Genomic DNA, 16,840 nt, shown 5'->3' with positions numbered 1-16,840 from the left:
TACGTCTGATTTAGACGTTCTCCTTATTTTAGTCTTTTGTCATATTGACTACTCCTTTTATCGGTTTATCCTATGAATCTATGATCGATTGATCGATACATTGTCGTTGACCTCATTGGCATTTTCGGTCATGAATATCTCACCCGATAATTTATAATACGACTATATGGTGTGATCAGCCATACACGAAACACACTAATTTAAAAATGTGTGACAAAATCACATGTCAATTGATGTAAATAATGTTTTTTTTAATTTAATATTTATACTTTTAGTTATCCTATCTCTCGAGAGTTCACGATCTTATGACATTAAAAAGTACAACAATATAATCTATTTCACGGATTACTACGAGCATGTTTTGATATTGTACTCACTTTCAATTATTCATTCCCTTAAAACAACGTGAAAGCCACTATTTAGATAAAAAAAAAAAAAAAAGTTGATGTTCAAGATAATGTGACAAGACAAGAATATACAAGTATACTCCAACAAATAGTCTGACATTATATTACATATTCTGACTAAATTAAGCTCACGAAATTTCCTGATTACTCCCAAACAAATGTCGCACCTTCGAGAAATACATGTAGGTACGACAGGAGCAGCTACAACCACGCACCATAACATCATCATCCATGAACTCGACCACGTTTGTGACTCGCTCACCGGTCGAGTCATGACCGGCTCATGGCTCTGGGACTCAGCCCTTGTTTTATCAGATCATATCTCAACTCGGGTTCGTTATGAAAATGTTGGTCATGATCATGATCATTATGATAATAAGTTTGGGATGTTTAGCCTGCACGGCAAGACCGTGCTTGAGCTTGGAGCTGGCACGGGCCTGCCGGGGTTGACAGCGAGTCGGCTCGGTGCTCGTAAGGTTATGCTAACCGATCTATCCCCGCTCATACCCGGGTTGTGGAATAATGTGGTGGTCAATGGGATGGATGATGGCCGAGTTGAGGTGTGCGAGCTCGTGTGGGGATCGGACGAGTTGCCGAGTCAACTCAGTGAGTTGGGTTATGGGGTTGACGTGGTGTTAATGTCGGATGTGTTGTATGACCCGTCTTTGATGGGGCCGATGGCGAAGACGCTGAAGATGGTGTGCCGGGGTGATACGGTTATATGGGCTGCTAGCGAGGTTAGAGAGTCGACGGTTGAGTGCTTGCATGAGTTGGCGAGTCATGGGTTTGAGGTAACCGAGTTGGGGAGTCAATATGGTTCAACTAGGTCATTTGAAACCAACAGCACAAATGAATTTGCTGTTTATCTTATAAGACCCCCAAAATAGAAAATGTTACCTTAAAAATACATTTTTTTAAAAAACTTTATTTAATTACATGACTGTATTTGTAAGTACAAAATGTTTTTTCTTACACTAATTTCTTAGCATATGGGAAAAATGAATATGAGACGACGTATTTTTAAGGACGGTTGCATGGTGGATATTGTATTCCAAAGTTTATATGTCCTATATTGAATAATGTTTTGCTTGGTGTATATGGATTCTGGTGTTTAGTTGTCATGGTTCGCTAGAAACCTTTAGGAACATAATATGGCTATTTATACAACGGCTGTACTGTACTCTTTGTTAGCGATGTGGTTAGAGAGGATGACAGTTTGCTACAACCTGCAACCTTTACCGCGAAGCAATAAGCAGGAATACAGAAGGTGAGGAGAATCATGTAGCTGCCCGACCTCAGTTTTTTTTATAGGATAAAGGTTGGCGCAGGGTGATTGTTCAACAATGGGAGTGGCTTGGTGTCGTAATTTGGCGGGATCATAGAGAATTTGAGAGAGCTACTTCTATATTACAGAGTTGCAGGAAGTTTGAAGAAGGATATGGACATATGGTCATATATATTACCTTTCAGGGCATTATTTTATGTTGGTTTCCTAAATCTAATATGATTAAGCTCTCATATCCTAAATTCCACATTGGTAATATTATACTCGTGTTTGGATTAAATGAAGTTCATAAATCATCAAGATTGATTGATATTAATAAACGAGATGTTTGTATATCGAAATGAGCCTCTTATGTTAAACCAAACTGTCAGTAAGTTCATGCTCTGCAGTAGTCCAATAGTGCCATCTCTTTATGTTTCTAAAAGTTGATATTACGATATTGTTTACAACAGAGTAATTTAACACATTGTCAACCAAGATTTCAAAAGAAATCATTAACAGGAACACCCTAACTCCCTAAGCCTTGTATTTGATAATTTATCCTGTTACATTTTTTTCAACAATCAATTTCTCATTAATAGAAAACAATACTCTTTAAGGGCAGACACCATAAGCACGAGTAAAAACTCATAAAATAAAATCAACCAGAATTTCAGATTTTAACTCTTTTACACACTTGTATTGGTCAAGACGATTATGCACCCAAAACACACCAAATAATCGCCATCATCTCTATTCATACTATTATCATTGATTTTGTTGTAGAGTATAATTACATGTCAGGAAGAGCTGAAAGGGTATGGTAAAATGGAATCCTTTCCCTGCACTGCTGTACACAATCCTGTACTTCACTGCTGTTTCTGTATGAATTAATCAGGGCTTTATCCTGCACGCCCCTCAAAAGCTCGCTATCAATTCTGAACCCTTTCCGACCAGACCAAGCCATGTAATGATCTCTCCCACAAAAAATGACCAATTTCAGCCTTTTCTCAAGAGAATACCTCAGGACCGATAAGGGGGGTCATCCTTCTCCTTCACAGCCTTATTTTGGGACACCTGTGCCATATTAGGGTTTCCATAGCCAACGACTGAAAGTCCTCCTTCAGACTCCCATCATCCTTCAACAACTTAGTATTGAGGTAGTGGAAAAAAACCATAGACAACCTCATCCGAGCAAAAACTGTTGTTTCCGTTTTAATAATAACGCGGTGGCACAAGGGTGGACAAATCAAGTCGCTGATATTGAAGACTAACCCATCTTTGGCCAACATTTCCCATACACTCTCAACCACTGTAGTGAACTTTCTGGTTTTGCGAGTTCAGGCCCTGCTGAGCTGCCTGCTGCTGAGACTGAGGCGGCTGGTGCTGAGCACTCTGCATATTCAAAGGTTGCGAGTTGTAGTGTGTGAAGGGCTGGGAATATAGAGGATTCATTGGGCCCTGCAAAATAAGCCTTATATGAGAATACAAAATATACAAATAAAAGATCTAACATCTAAGCAGTAACATAAAGTTACAAAAGAATGAAGGCTCCATATAGAATAATTTACAAAGAGAACCTTCAACCAAGCCCTAGACACAATGAAGGGCTCAAAATTTTTGTAAGTCAGGCCTTAAAAGATTTTTCCAAATCAGCAATGCAAGTTTAAGTGTTATAAATTTCAGAAAAAAAAATTACTAGTATATAAACTTCCCATCTTTAAGCAATATCGCACCTGTGATTGAAGGGGGTTTACATTTCCTACTCCAAAATGGCCTTGTGAAGAGTCATCTTGAGATGGATCATTGAAGCCAACTTGAGTGAAAAGACCTTGAGAACCATGCCCCATATAATCCTTGAAAAAAATAAAAAATTGTTATGAAGTAAAGAAAACCAACACAGCCTAAAAACAAAGGGAGACACAGCTACTTCTCCATACCTGAGACATAAAATCACTCCCACTACCAAATCGAGAATATCCAGCCTGTGAGTTTTGGTTCAGGAAACTTCCTGGAAAGCCAGACTGTGGTCCTTGTGTGGCATAATCAACAGAATATCCACTCTGTGAAGCCTGTCACCACCAAAAGATTATGTAAACACAACAATATTTACCATAGTGGAAACAGTAATTAACACAGACTAATTTACACGGGTCCCACACATACAATGCCAAACTCAGCTAATTTACAAAAACTTTACAGCAATTCAGTCAGAAAAAAGTGTTGTGTCCATAATCATGTCAGAATATAACGAATCCTATAAAAAATTACGTAAGAGTGAAAAAAGAATTTAAGTAAAATAAACCAACAAAAGAATATAAGAGAACTATGAATCTACAACTCTTTCATATAAACCCACCACAAACAATTGGTAACAAGAGAACGGAACATATCAACTAACAAACTCTTCAGTTACCAAAGGGGCAATAAAACACCAACTGTCACAAAAAATAACCTATAGCTTAATAGTAGAACTCTATAATCTGGATCTATACATTGTTAGAAAAAAGGCCAGGAAAAAATACAGAAGCAAGGTAGACAAACCAATATTCAGAACAAACAAAAGATGAGATATGCATGTAAACAGCAAAAAAATCATGGTATGCAAATTCCATTGTCTGAATATACCTGTGTTGAAAACTCTGCAATATTGTAAGGAACATGTGATCCTTGACTCTTGAAATCATCACCCAAGAAGTCCTAGGCATCATTGGAATGAAAATCAGAACATGTTCTAAGGGTTATCAAATGAATGCATTGCCCTAAGTTTGTCTGTAAAATGGTATTATACCTGTGACATTCCCCCCATAGAAAACCCATCACGGAATGATTGGCTAGGTCCTTGTACAGGCATCTGTAAAGTGTCAAACCAAAAATTCAACATAAGAAACAAGACAATAAATTTCACAAAGAAAGCAAACCGATAAAGAAGAAACTAACATTTGAAACAAAACCGGGTTGTGACAATGGACCACCAATAGTTGGTTGGCCATTGGGACTGTCCAGAGGAAAGTTGAAACTAGGCCCAAGACTTCCAACAGGTTGTTGTGAACCTTGCTGGTGTGGTAAATGACTGCCAATAGGCGCAGAACTGCCACGTCCAGCACCAAAACCACGGCTTCCAGGCTGAGGGACTTGAGGAACTGCTCCAACAGGGCCATGTACAGCACCACGAGAGGGAATAGCATAAGGCTGAGATGGTGGTGCACCATGATAAGGAGGAAGAGGAACTCGAGTCATGGGGAAACCAGAAGGATGCACTGCTGGCTTGTGCGTACCATTGGGCACTCCAGGTGGCATGTAGCCTAAAAGAAACCACATCAGAGTGATTTAGATAAAAGCAATGACAACTTCCAAACTCATGTTTAACCAATGATAAAAATGATCGCATACCTCTACCACGACTACCTCTTCTATCAGCACTAGCACCGGTGGTTGAAACGGATGAAACATTATCATTAGGCACAACACCAGCTGCTGCACCATAGAATAGTCTACGGTCATTATAAATCTGTGAACAATTGGGGAAAAAAATTCAGCCAAGTATTACAAAAACAATAAGGCGTGCTGTTAGTGACATGGAAAGCCGGAAAAGAAAATAAAATTTACCTTCTTGGGCTTCTGAAATTGAACCATACTTTGCTTCAAGTTACTGAGTGGTCCCTCAACCAAGCACTCATGCTCCTAAATCAAACAAAAGGAAAATTTTGCAAGCCAGACATTAGCAAATGTAATTAACTGCATCCAAGCAATATTGAAGTATTTTACAAATTTTGAGACCACCCACAAAGGCACACGATATTAAAAAGCCACCAAAGTAATTTTCATTAAGGTTGAGAGTCCTTGAGACAAATACCGTAGCTTGCTAATGCGAGCTAGATTCTATGTAAAATGCTACCCTCATTAGATCAAAGTCAATACTAAAATACTTAAACAGGCAGCAAGTTAAGATGTACCTTATAGTGAGTCAATAAGCCGTTCCAAAGTGGCTGCTTGCTCAGGACTTTCGGATTCCCCAAGATGACAATACCATATCGGGCACGTGTTAGTGCAACATTGAGCCTGCGGGGATCATTGAGGAATCCAATTCCCTGGCCATACATATGCAAGTCAGTTAATAGAAAATATCATGTTATAACATAGGGTTTCGGAGAAGGACCAACAACTTTAAAAAAAGCAAAATATAAGGCCTCAAGAAAGATGCATCTCAATTCTTTATAGTATATGCCAAAAGTTTTAACATGCAAACAAATGCCAGGCAACAACTGATAGGGACACACATACCCTATTCATAAGCACAGAAATAAATATTAAAAAAGACAAAAGGTCAATATAAGATGGACTCGAAGATAGAGTATTGTAACTAAAAAGGGCATTGTAAGCATAATGATAAACAAATAGCCTTCCAACGTGCTGAATGCACACTCCCATCATTTTAAAAACCAGTTAAAAGGGATTCGAAATAATAAAAGAATGGTAAACAAACCTGGTGTTCATTACTCCTAACACAAGACAAAATAATGTAATCTTTTTCCCTTCCCTGGAACGAATCAACGCTTGCCACCTAGAGGAAAGACAACACGAGATCTCAAATTTATGCATATAATAGAGCTACAAAAGGAACTGAAAACTAATTATCATATGTTACCTCAATTTCCTTGTAAAGTTGCTGCCTGAGAGCTCCATTCCTCGACATATAATTCACAATATATGCCCTCTGTCCTTCATAAGGTGTAATAACCCCAATCTACAGCATGACAAAACCCCACAAGAACATATTAACACAATCAGAGGAGGAAAAAAAAGTAGAATAAAGAACAGAAAAACAGAAATTTGAAATAAATAATTGGAGTAAACAGAAACATTAAATACCTGACTAGGGACCACACCGCTCCTCAAAAAAGAAGTCACTATTTTCTCAACATTGGCAGCCTCAGTGCGGTTAAGATATGATGTACCGCTAGCACTTATCTCCTCTTGCCCCATCTGTAAATCATAAAAAAGAAAAAACTATTCATTAATTATATCCAAGTCAAAGACTCTAGGCTATAAATTATTAGTTCAGATTCCTTGCCAAAATATAAAAATCAAAACCTAACAGCACAATCCACACACCTGGACATAGAAGAACATTGGACGATTTGGAACAGGCCATGGGAAATCAATTCCTGTTGATTGCCTTTCATTGATTGTCACACCATTTTGGAGTGTACCTTCATAGAAGCTATTGGAAGGAAACTCTGAAAGCGCTGGATGCATACGATACTGAACCTGAAGTTCAATTAAAAACCAAATCAACCACATTTCATCACTAGGAAGTACTAATAAAACATAACGACAAACGCATAATGATTTTCATAGCTCCAATTATAGGAATTGGATCAATCCCTAATAAAACACGACAGATAAAATTTAAAAAGGCATTTATGACTATTATGTATATAATGAAACAAGAGATACAAATGAATAGTGTGCCAAACCTGCAGCCTGATAGGTTTCACACCAAGCAACACAAGGCGCTCAAAAAGAGATTGTGCAAGTCCTGCTCGAGCAGCTTTTTTGCACATGATGACAGGACCAAGTTGGCAGTGATCACCAACAAGAACAACCTTATAGGAAAAAACAATGTTTCAGAATATGACACCCAGAAGCATACATATTAGCATTCTGCAAGAGCCGACATTATGAACGAGCAACTGATAATATGACACCCAGAAGCATACATATTAGCATTCTGCAAGAGCCGACATTATGAACGAGCAACTGATGAGACAATTTGTGCAAAAACCTGTCAAATTGAGCACAAACATACCTGCTTGGCTCCAAGTACCAGAGGTATAAGACACTCAGGTTCTGTCGCTTGCGTAGACTCATCAATGAGCACCTAAAGGTGAAGAGTGAGAAACGATGCTGCACCAACATTATCCGAATAATTACAGTTCAAGGCTAACACAATCATACCTGACGGAATCTGAAATTTGCAAGACGAGGATCTCCAGCACCAACACAAGTGCAACATATGACATCAGCACTTTGAGCTATCTCCCTCTCTGTTGCTCGCTTCAATGCTTTGTACTTTTTCTCATCACTGCTAGACAATTCTCCTGAAAAATCAGATAACAGATTTCAAACCCAACACATCCAAAAGAATGGAGAAAAAGATAATTAATAAGTGAAGAATGAACATTCTTTGCCGGTTCTTCCTTTAGAAAGCAAACACTAATATTAGTGCCAAGAATAATATAATGAATCCGAAGACTAAACCCTTTTCATCACCCCAGAAAGGAGATGGAAAAAAAAATAAAGCAGAACCACACCTTGTTCATCCTTCAGTTGCTGTAATTTGTGAAGTTCACTCTTCTCTGATGTATCAAGGTGTCGAACCTAAGAGGACGAAGCATATACATTACATTACAGCAAAGCTGCGGAATCAAATAAGAGACATAAAACAAAAACCAGAAAAGCAAACCTGGTAGTGAAGTGTCAGATGCTCAACAGGAGAACTGACTGCTTCTCTTGATTTTGCACAGAGTCTGACAACCTATATACAAGAGTACAGTGGATACATTAAATTACAGCAACTGTGCAGAATCAGATAAACAATAGATCTCAATCATCACACCATTAAGAAAAAGCTAAGAGATTTTCCCAGCCAAATGAAACACAATCAATCACTTTGAATTTTATAGAGACCCATTCACAGCAACACATGGGTCAATTGACAGACTAGCACAGAACAACAAAATGGCAAACACCTTATACCCAATGGATCAGGTTAACATATGAACCAAAAATTTATCTACTGTGACCAATTGGTCATACCAATTAGCTTTTATCCAATGCAAACTTGCTCTGGAAATCCCTCCATCCAAATTATCTTAAGCCTCCCCAATTGTCATTTAAAATATCTGTCACCTCGACCTTCCAATTCCATACCAGTGCCACCTATGGTCAATGTCTCACATGCCCAAACCAACTTAGTCAATCCCCTTAAATCTTATCTGGAACTCCAACTTTCATCCAATTAACTACATTTCGAAATCTATTCCACAATAGTTCTCCCTAATCTTATCCTCAATATCCAAAACTTCATCTTTCCTCCAAAGATCTAATCCCGAATTCCATCCCATAATGAGTTCCTAAACATCCATCTCAATACACGACACTCTCACAATTTCAAAGTGTAGCTCATGATCTATATCCTTCAATAAATTGAAAACTGCATCTACTTTGTTCTAATAATAGATACCAAGGTTCCAAAGATGGGCATGTAATTAAAAAAGCTAAGGAACATCACAAATTAAGAGTAGAACACTAAGAAAGAATGAAAGTTTGACAGGAGCAACAAATTTACATTTAAGACATAATTAATATACAATAGAATTAGAATAGATGCAACATGAGAAATCTTGAACAATAGACATTTCCTGACGAAGTGCATGTTGACCCAAAGATGTAAAAAGAAAGAGAAGCAGTGTAAGTCAGTACACTACAAACCAACTGACAATTCTAGGATTTAAAGTATTCTCATTGCTAAGATAAGTAAAGAGAAAGACAAAATACCTTAAGACCAGTAGCACTTATCTTTTCAGCCAATTGATCTACAGCCACATTACTTGGTGCACAAACCAACACCTTCAGAGCAAAGAAAATTCAACACCCTAATAACAAAAGATTATCCAATATAAAAAAATAAAAAAAAGTCAGTGCCAAAACTAATACCTGTCCTTGACCTTGTTTGGCCATGTGATACACAATAGCAGCAGAGGTAACCGTTTTTCCAGTGCCAGGGGGGCCTTGAATTAAACTGATAGGCTTTTGAAGGACACTCTTCACAGCAAAAACCTAACAATAAATAAAGATAAATTCAAAATATCAACAGCTATACCACCTGATGTAACAAAAGAAGACAAGCTAGACGAAAGCCTTGTTTAGATATCATCTAAAATACAAAACCGGAAAAATCATCCAGAATTACCAGCACGATGCTTATACTAAAGAACACTAAAAACAAGAATGGCAGAATGGTCGTCAATAACATAAGATCTCAAAGCTTTGTTTGAAAGAAGGAAAAAAAAAAAAAAAAAAAAAAGTTAACCAGAATATTTTTGGACCAGGGCATTAAGTTCAGAAGGACAACTATGAAATGTTACTACAAGAATAGTTGTAAAACACAGGGAAAGAAAACCTGAGATGCATTGAGCTCTGGAAGGCCTGGAGCACCAAATCGACGAGGCAAAGTATTTCGAACAATCTGCATCTCGACTTCATGTCCCAACAAATGGTGATAAATATACCTGAATCAAATTCAAAGACACTTAAATTTGTCGAGCAATAAAAGTGGAAACAAATTGAATACTAACAACTTTTTACGATTCCACAGACATTCCCATTCATCTCAGCAATATAACAGAACCAACACAGCCAACTTAATGCATAAATTTAAGTCATAACACATATTATACAACAAAATAATAAAATTATGTAAAATGAAGATGATACAATTAAATAATAAAATAATGTAAAATGAAGATATCATAATGACATAATGCATCCTAGGATAAGTCCTTAAATCAAGTCCAAGGAATATGTAACAAGTTAGCTAGTTAAAAACATCCACAATTATAAAGAAAGCTTCATATTCTTTTATGACAGTTGACACCCAATGGGACCCATAAACCTAAGATTCTGAGCTAGCCCCGTTGACAGTTTCAATGTTAACCCACTCACAAATTAAATAAATGCTAAAAGTGGAATCAGATTAAAGGTAAACCCACCCACTGACACTAGTCTCATCCACTGCAAAGGTTTTCATGGCACCCTGCATTCGATCAAAGCTTGTACTCTTCCAAACAAAATCAACACTAAAACCATGAGTTATGTCAACTGGAACTCCCTGAAATCAACGAAGAAGATTGAGGTTGAGAACTTGAACCCACAGATGTAGAACCCAAGCAAATTGTTAAAATATGAAAGACAATATTACCTGGCTCGCACGTAACTCGAGTGCCACCTCCTCCTGTGCCGTCAACTTAATCTGAAAGCACAAAACAAAACATTGCAAGTGAACACTTAATCTAATACTGGTTGGTAGCAAGGTTATAGCAAATATAGGTCTAGGTAAGTTTCTCCCAAGAAAACCAACATAGAGCAAACTCAAACCAAAGAAAAGTAACTTTTTAAACAGCAAGAGGTATGGTAATTACCACATGACCAACAGACTGCCATGCAGGATGAGCAGCATCTCCTGAGTAACGTAGCCGCAGCTCATCACCAGGTACAAGACGCAGCTCATTGTCCTCCTAAAAATAAAAGCACATATCACACGTTTAGAACCATAAAACAATAACAGAAGTGAATGAGAAAAGATCACATACTAACTTAGACAAATGACTGCCCCTGCTTTTCAAAAATGCAAAAGTATAAGGACTGTGGACAAAAGTTGAACTACACAAAGATAAATAAAATAAAAACCACCTTTGGAAAAACAAAATATGCAACACGCTTCTTATTTAGACCAATATCCCACCGCACTGTGAGATTATCCTTGCTTTGAGATTCTTTCATCATCTGCAGGGCATTCAAGACAGGTGATCACTAAATGAAGATAAAAAGACAAACATAAAAGTTTCTAAAACATTAATACAGAACACAAGAGTAAGGCACAAAAAATTAAACATATGACAAGAGTCTCACTTTATCATAATCAGCTTCAAGCTTGATGAGCGGGGCAAATACATTTTGATACTGCAAACAAACAATAGAAATTATAACACCAGATATATAAACAAAGAATATTCAAACGATCAAATAACTAATATGCACCCAAAAAGACAATTTGAAAGGGTAAGTTCACATTAATAATACTTAGACCCCCCCCCAACAAAAACATCAATTCACAAAAGACAGTGAGAACCAACACTTCACATAACCACGGTTTCGCATGATTGAAAATCAGATTGCTTTTAAATTTAAACAAATAAGACAAAAATTCAAATGTAAACATTTATTTCAAATGCAAAAGGTCCTCTCACGTCATCACAACCCCCCCCCCCCCTTTTCTCTCAAAAAAAAAAGGGGAAAAAGCACAGTTTTCCTGTCTTCCAAGGAGAGCAAGGTAAAACTTCAGAAACCTGAAAAGCATCTTCATATTTTAAAACAACAGGCTGAGGCTCATCATCAACACCAGGTTTCTCAAGATCCTCCAAAGATGCATCAGGATTTGTTTTCCATAGCTCTTCAATCTTATTTATTTGCTGTGCACTGATCTGTCTGGCCCTAAGTTGCTCTTGCTCAGATGGAACCTGCAAAAGGCAACCAGTAAAATAAGAAAAAATATTCACGTTTAACGTCCCTGATAAGTAACAATTCACTGTGTTCTAAAGCACTTCAAATTAAATATTTAAAAAATAAAAAAATTAACACGCTTACCTTTACAAGCCATGGAAGGAAACAGCGGTCATCAATTAGAGGACACCATTGACTCAAATCCCAATTCATATCCTTCAATGCATTCACACTTAAGCACGGCTCCCTACAAAGAAGAACGACTACACTCTCGGTCTTGGCAGAAATAAATCCAAGTAGGAAAACATTACGGCAACCACAATTATAACACTCAAGAATTGTTTCTCCCAATGGACTATCTTTATGCAGACAAACTTCCTTGTGCTTTGCTCGAACCTGCAACGGACCAGTTTGGAAGAGCAATTTAGTAAAAAGAAATAGTAGTGTCTTACATATATTTCAAAATTAGACTTTAACAGCAAGAAGTTCAGTCATTCAGAATAACTTGTTAAGACACTCAACTTACCTGTTAAATGGATGTAAAACATCAAAAAGTATTTAGAAGGAAAAGAATACCACACAATCATGTACTAAAGTTACTAGAACATCTACAATGTATAATTATAACGTAAGAGGAAGAAAAACACGCTTGACCTATGTATAACTATAAACCAGAGAACTATTACAAGTGCTGTTCCAGTTGGGGCTACCAACATAAGAAATGAAGAGCCAAAAAACCTTACTGACTGTTAAAGCTAAGCTATTCACTACGTATAGAAGAACTGTTCAGAATGTAAGATTTAGGCCTATAGATCTGCATATATTTTCGAGGATGTTAACTATCTCAGTAGTATATTATACTACATCCACAGACCAAAGAAGTCAAATACGTTCAAAATCATTCTCCTCACTTCCTTGGAGATTGTGCATATAAAAATATTAGATCCTTCCCCTTCTTCCATTCCCAGTACTGCACCAAATCAGTTTAACATTATGTTCATTGTTCACCATCAATAACCATGTAACATACAAATATTACACCTAAGATTTTGTCACATATCTAAAATTATAAAGCAGTTCTCTAGGAAATTATACAAGAAACTTCACGTCATTATATTTTCTATTCATAACCCTTTCACAAGATTTAGACCATGCTCAATTAAGCAGGATAAATTTAACTTCTATGACATGGCGGTTATTTACTGAACTTGGAAAGAAAGTTAACAAAATAAAAAAACATTGGTTATACGTACCTATACCAACACATGATTTTAGAAAAATATATTAATCAAGAAGCAACCATAAGTTACACTAAACATTACTTAAATCAACATGCAATTCAAAAATTGGCTAACTCGGAGATAGAAAAGTCAAGTTCCAAAATTGATACAGAAACAAACAACGCTACGAGCCACAAATGAACTATTCCTTCCCAATCTACCTTCAGCAAAGAAAACCAAACTTAACAAGTGGTGAATGACTCCTGATCTTAACAATACCATGTGCAACAAGGTACAGTAACATCATTACAACACACTTTATTTACGATCAGAAAAGAAAGCTTGTAGTAATCGCTTTACAACAAACAAATGGTATGTAATTTGAATCCATCCCCTTCACGGCTTCCACAACAAAGTGAAATTCAAGAGAAACATGAGACCACATCTGACGCTTTCACAGCATTCTAAAGTACAATACATAGTGAGCTACAGTTCAATGAACAATTCATGCAAGCTTTTCCAATACTAATGAGAATGTGAGATCAACCCATTTATCTGCTACATGGGAATTAAAATTCAAACAATACTTCCAATAGACCAATAGCAGGATAAAAAGTGGAAGACGCATCTTGAAATGACATCTAACATCGTGGATCAGCATATAGAACAGCTTGTCAGACATTTTGGGATACAGATTTCTTCAATTCCTCCCCGGCTATAGATGTACAAAACAAAATGCCACTCAGACCAAAACATACAGAATCTTAATTTACATCCCATCTGAAGGTCTTTGCAGAGTTCCACATAACGAATATGAACTCTCATTGCGACAGGATTACATGCATATTCGGCATTTAGTCCAACGGTCAAATCCACCCAAAAAAATTTCCTATTGTAAAGCATAGATTTATCTCATCCGATTGCAATGTATCCAAACACATGTATCGGCTCACCAACTTCCCAAGCAATAATCTCCAAGCTGTAAAAGGTTGTAAAGCATTGCCTGATAAAGAACCGAACAACCAAATCTTGTACCATCTTACAATGCCTAACCAGGGTAGTAACATACTGATATATCCAATCTGCCTGACGTAAAATTCATACGGCATCACCTTAACACAGAACCACAATGAAGTACGCTTCATAACAACCAAAAAAGGCCCCACCAGACTTAAATACCCTGCTTAGCAGGTCACATGCCGGTACCATTATAACCTTGACAAGTCCAAAACTCATCCAAAAACAGATCCTATAGCCTACAGCTCAAAATCCCAAGTAAACACAGATCCTTCAGAGTCATTGCTAGTATTTAACACATAGGCTGGCAATATTATCCTACTTACTTTTACTAGAATGTTCTACATTTCTATTATAGCTAGAAGACAAAAATGTTTCCATTAACTTGGTTACCAATTTTTACAACATTTACATGCCATCTGCTGGAATCATAGTCAGCCACAGCCCACAAGGCTCAAGCTATACAAAAACATCCTTGCCCTCACCCCCTAAATTCGATAGCCAAAGGTTCCCGCCATTCTTAATTGCTTCATTAGTATGACAAACAGCCACAGGTCCCAAGCTAAGCAAAAACAACTTTTGCCTCACAAAGTAGATGTATAATCATCAGCATCAAATACACCAAACCACTCCATCCATCTAAAATCAAACACAATTTTGCCACATTGTCCCATTATCTATGATTAAACATACAACAGGATTTTCCTAAAATATCCTTTGCAACATCAAAATCATTCCCACACTCTACCCTTCAATCATTCTAAGTAAAAATCATCTACCAGATGCAATCCAAAACCATTACTAATATAGAAAGGTGCATTATTTTTCCCTAGCATCCTACAGCAATACTCGTTAATACTATTTTGAAACACTGGAAGAACAAAAATTTCAATAACCATCACACAAGTCATAACCATGAATGTTCAATAAAAACCAGAAAAAAAAAAAAAAAGGTAAAAAGAAAACTCACCAGATGATTGACAATATGAGAGCCAGAAGTATTCCCTCTGGAATTGCAGAACCATTTCCGGCAAGACGGTACATTACAGCGAACAACACAGGCAGGATTCTGAACACCACAATACCTACAAGCATGCTCAGAGAAATCCCCAACACCCTTCCCAAACTGATCAACAAACCCATCATCATCACCCGCCGTCTCCTCAAAGTTCAACCCACTCATACCAGCAGCCAACGAGTCCACAACAGAAGCCACACCCTGAACCCCACCACCCCCTCCACGACCCTTACTAGGCCCACCAGACGAAGAACCCGAATGAGGCTCAGAAACTTGATGGGGTTCCTTAATTTCCGGTGCAACAATGGAATCTGATGGAGTAGGCCAAGCGGGAGAAGACGACGATGTCGAAGGCGAAGCACGAATCGGTTGCGAAAGCTCGTTGAATTGCGGGTAAGCGAAGTCGTCATCATCATCATCTCCAGCACCCTGAGTGTTGAATTCGAGGAAAGTGTAAGCATCGTCGGTTCCAGTATCGGGCTGCGATGCAGTTTCGTAGAGATTGCTCGGGGTTGAATCCATGACGATTGATGGAAATTAGGGTTTCGGAATTACAGGCGCATTAAGAGGAGAGAGAAAGAGGGAGATTAACAATGGTGGAAATGAAGGAAGATGAAGAAGAAGAGTGAGAAAGAGGAGAGAGAAAGTTAGGGTTAGGGTTTGGTGGAAAGGGAAGAATAATAAAATTGGGGAAGATGAAAAGAAAGGAGGATGCTGGTGTTGTGAGACGTCATGAGGAGAGAGAAAAAGCGTTGGATTTGTGTGAGCTCGATGAAAATAAGGTTTTTTCCGTCAAAAAAAAAAAAGAAAAAGTCATCTAGCTCACGAGCTACTCACGTGCTTTTAGATTTACAAAATTTTTAATTGGGGGATGATGTTAGTTGGGAAATGTGGTGATATTATTGGTTAATGGTGATGTAGGGGTGGGGGCATGAATGTACTAGTCTAGGGTTGTGCTAAATTATCTGATTTATTTGATCAGATTTGGAAATTTGACGATTAGATTTGAAACTAGTGTGTGACTCTAACGATACATCGGATTAATAATTTGAATTTTTTTTTTTTTTGAATAGCTAATAATTTGAAACACAATGTAAGAAAAAAAATGGTCTAACAAAACAATTTTTCATTGTCTTAGGGTCTGTTCACATTTACTTAATTTCAGTTCAGTTCAGCTCCAATCAGTTCAGTTCAGTTCAGTTCCTATCAGTTCAGTTCAGCTCTTAATTTCCCTCTCACATAAAATTTTCAGCTCAATTCAGTTCAGTTCAGTTCAGTTCCAATCAGTTCAGTTCAGCTCCAATCAGTTCAATTCAGTTCAGTTAATATGAACAGGCCCTTAGAATTGTTGATGCTACTGTATTATTCAAATTTTTTCAGGCTATATAATTATTATTATTATTATTATTATTTTGTGCTTTCTAAGTAAATTACTGCTTTAAAAAAAAACATAAATTACTAGTGGCTAAGATGGTAAAAAAAAAATATATACTACATCCACAAGGTTCAATGGGTTGAATATGCGATTGTTTTTTTACTTAATATCTTATGATTTAATATTTTTTTTTTTTGACAAATATTTAATATAAATTTTATGTATTTAGATGTTTGAAAATTAAGGATCAAA

At 37.1% G+C, this 16,840-nt stretch overlaps 2 protein-coding genes across 2 annotated transcripts; one reads left to right on the top strand and one right to left on the bottom strand.

Moving 5' to 3' along the window:
* The first annotated feature begins 565 nt into the window (after nucleotides 1–565).
* Nucleotides 566–1,294, top strand: LOC145599171 (uncharacterized). Its single transcript, XM_081655580.1, has one exon. It carries the CDS (start codon nucleotides 566–568, stop codon nucleotides 1,292–1,294), a length of 729 nt encoding a protein of 242 aa, XP_081511706.1.
* Nucleotides 1,295–2,285: 991 nt separating this feature from the next.
* On the bottom strand, nucleotides 2,286–15,961 carry LOC145596613 (regulator of nonsense transcripts 1 homolog). The gene is made up of 29 exons (XM_081652814.1): nucleotides 15,166–15,961; nucleotides 12,103–12,354; nucleotides 11,805–11,975; nucleotides 11,368–11,418; nucleotides 11,149–11,241; nucleotides 10,878–10,973; nucleotides 10,658–10,708; nucleotides 10,449–10,567; nucleotides 9,860–9,968; nucleotides 9,394–9,516; nucleotides 9,235–9,306; nucleotides 8,141–8,212; nucleotides 7,989–8,055; nucleotides 7,633–7,775; nucleotides 7,484–7,555; nucleotides 7,152–7,280; nucleotides 6,787–6,942; nucleotides 6,544–6,657; nucleotides 6,320–6,418; nucleotides 6,158–6,235; nucleotides 5,628–5,762; nucleotides 5,281–5,355; nucleotides 5,065–5,182; nucleotides 4,612–4,976; nucleotides 4,463–4,525; nucleotides 4,300–4,371; nucleotides 3,612–3,743; nucleotides 3,408–3,527; nucleotides 2,286–3,132 (listed from the first exon to the last, which is right to left on the bottom strand). The coding sequence occupies exons 1-29, from the start codon at nucleotides 15,733–15,735 to the stop codon at nucleotides 2,977–2,979; spliced, it is 3,873 nt and encodes a 1,290-aa protein (XP_081508940.1). The 5' UTR covers nucleotides 15,736–15,961; the 3' UTR covers nucleotides 2,286–2,976.
* Nucleotides 15,962–16,840: the final 879 nt, after the last annotated feature.

Source organism: Chenopodium album, chromosome 20 (genome assembly GCF_948465745.1).
Source record: "Chenopodium album chromosome 20, dcCheAlbu1.1, whole genome shotgun sequence".
In the NCBI taxonomy this organism is placed as follows: domain Eukaryota; kingdom Viridiplantae; phylum Streptophyta; class Magnoliopsida; order Caryophyllales; family Amaranthaceae; genus Chenopodium; species Chenopodium album.
Note: the sequence above shows the minus strand (reverse complement) of the source record. Positions and strands in the feature narration are given on the sequence as shown.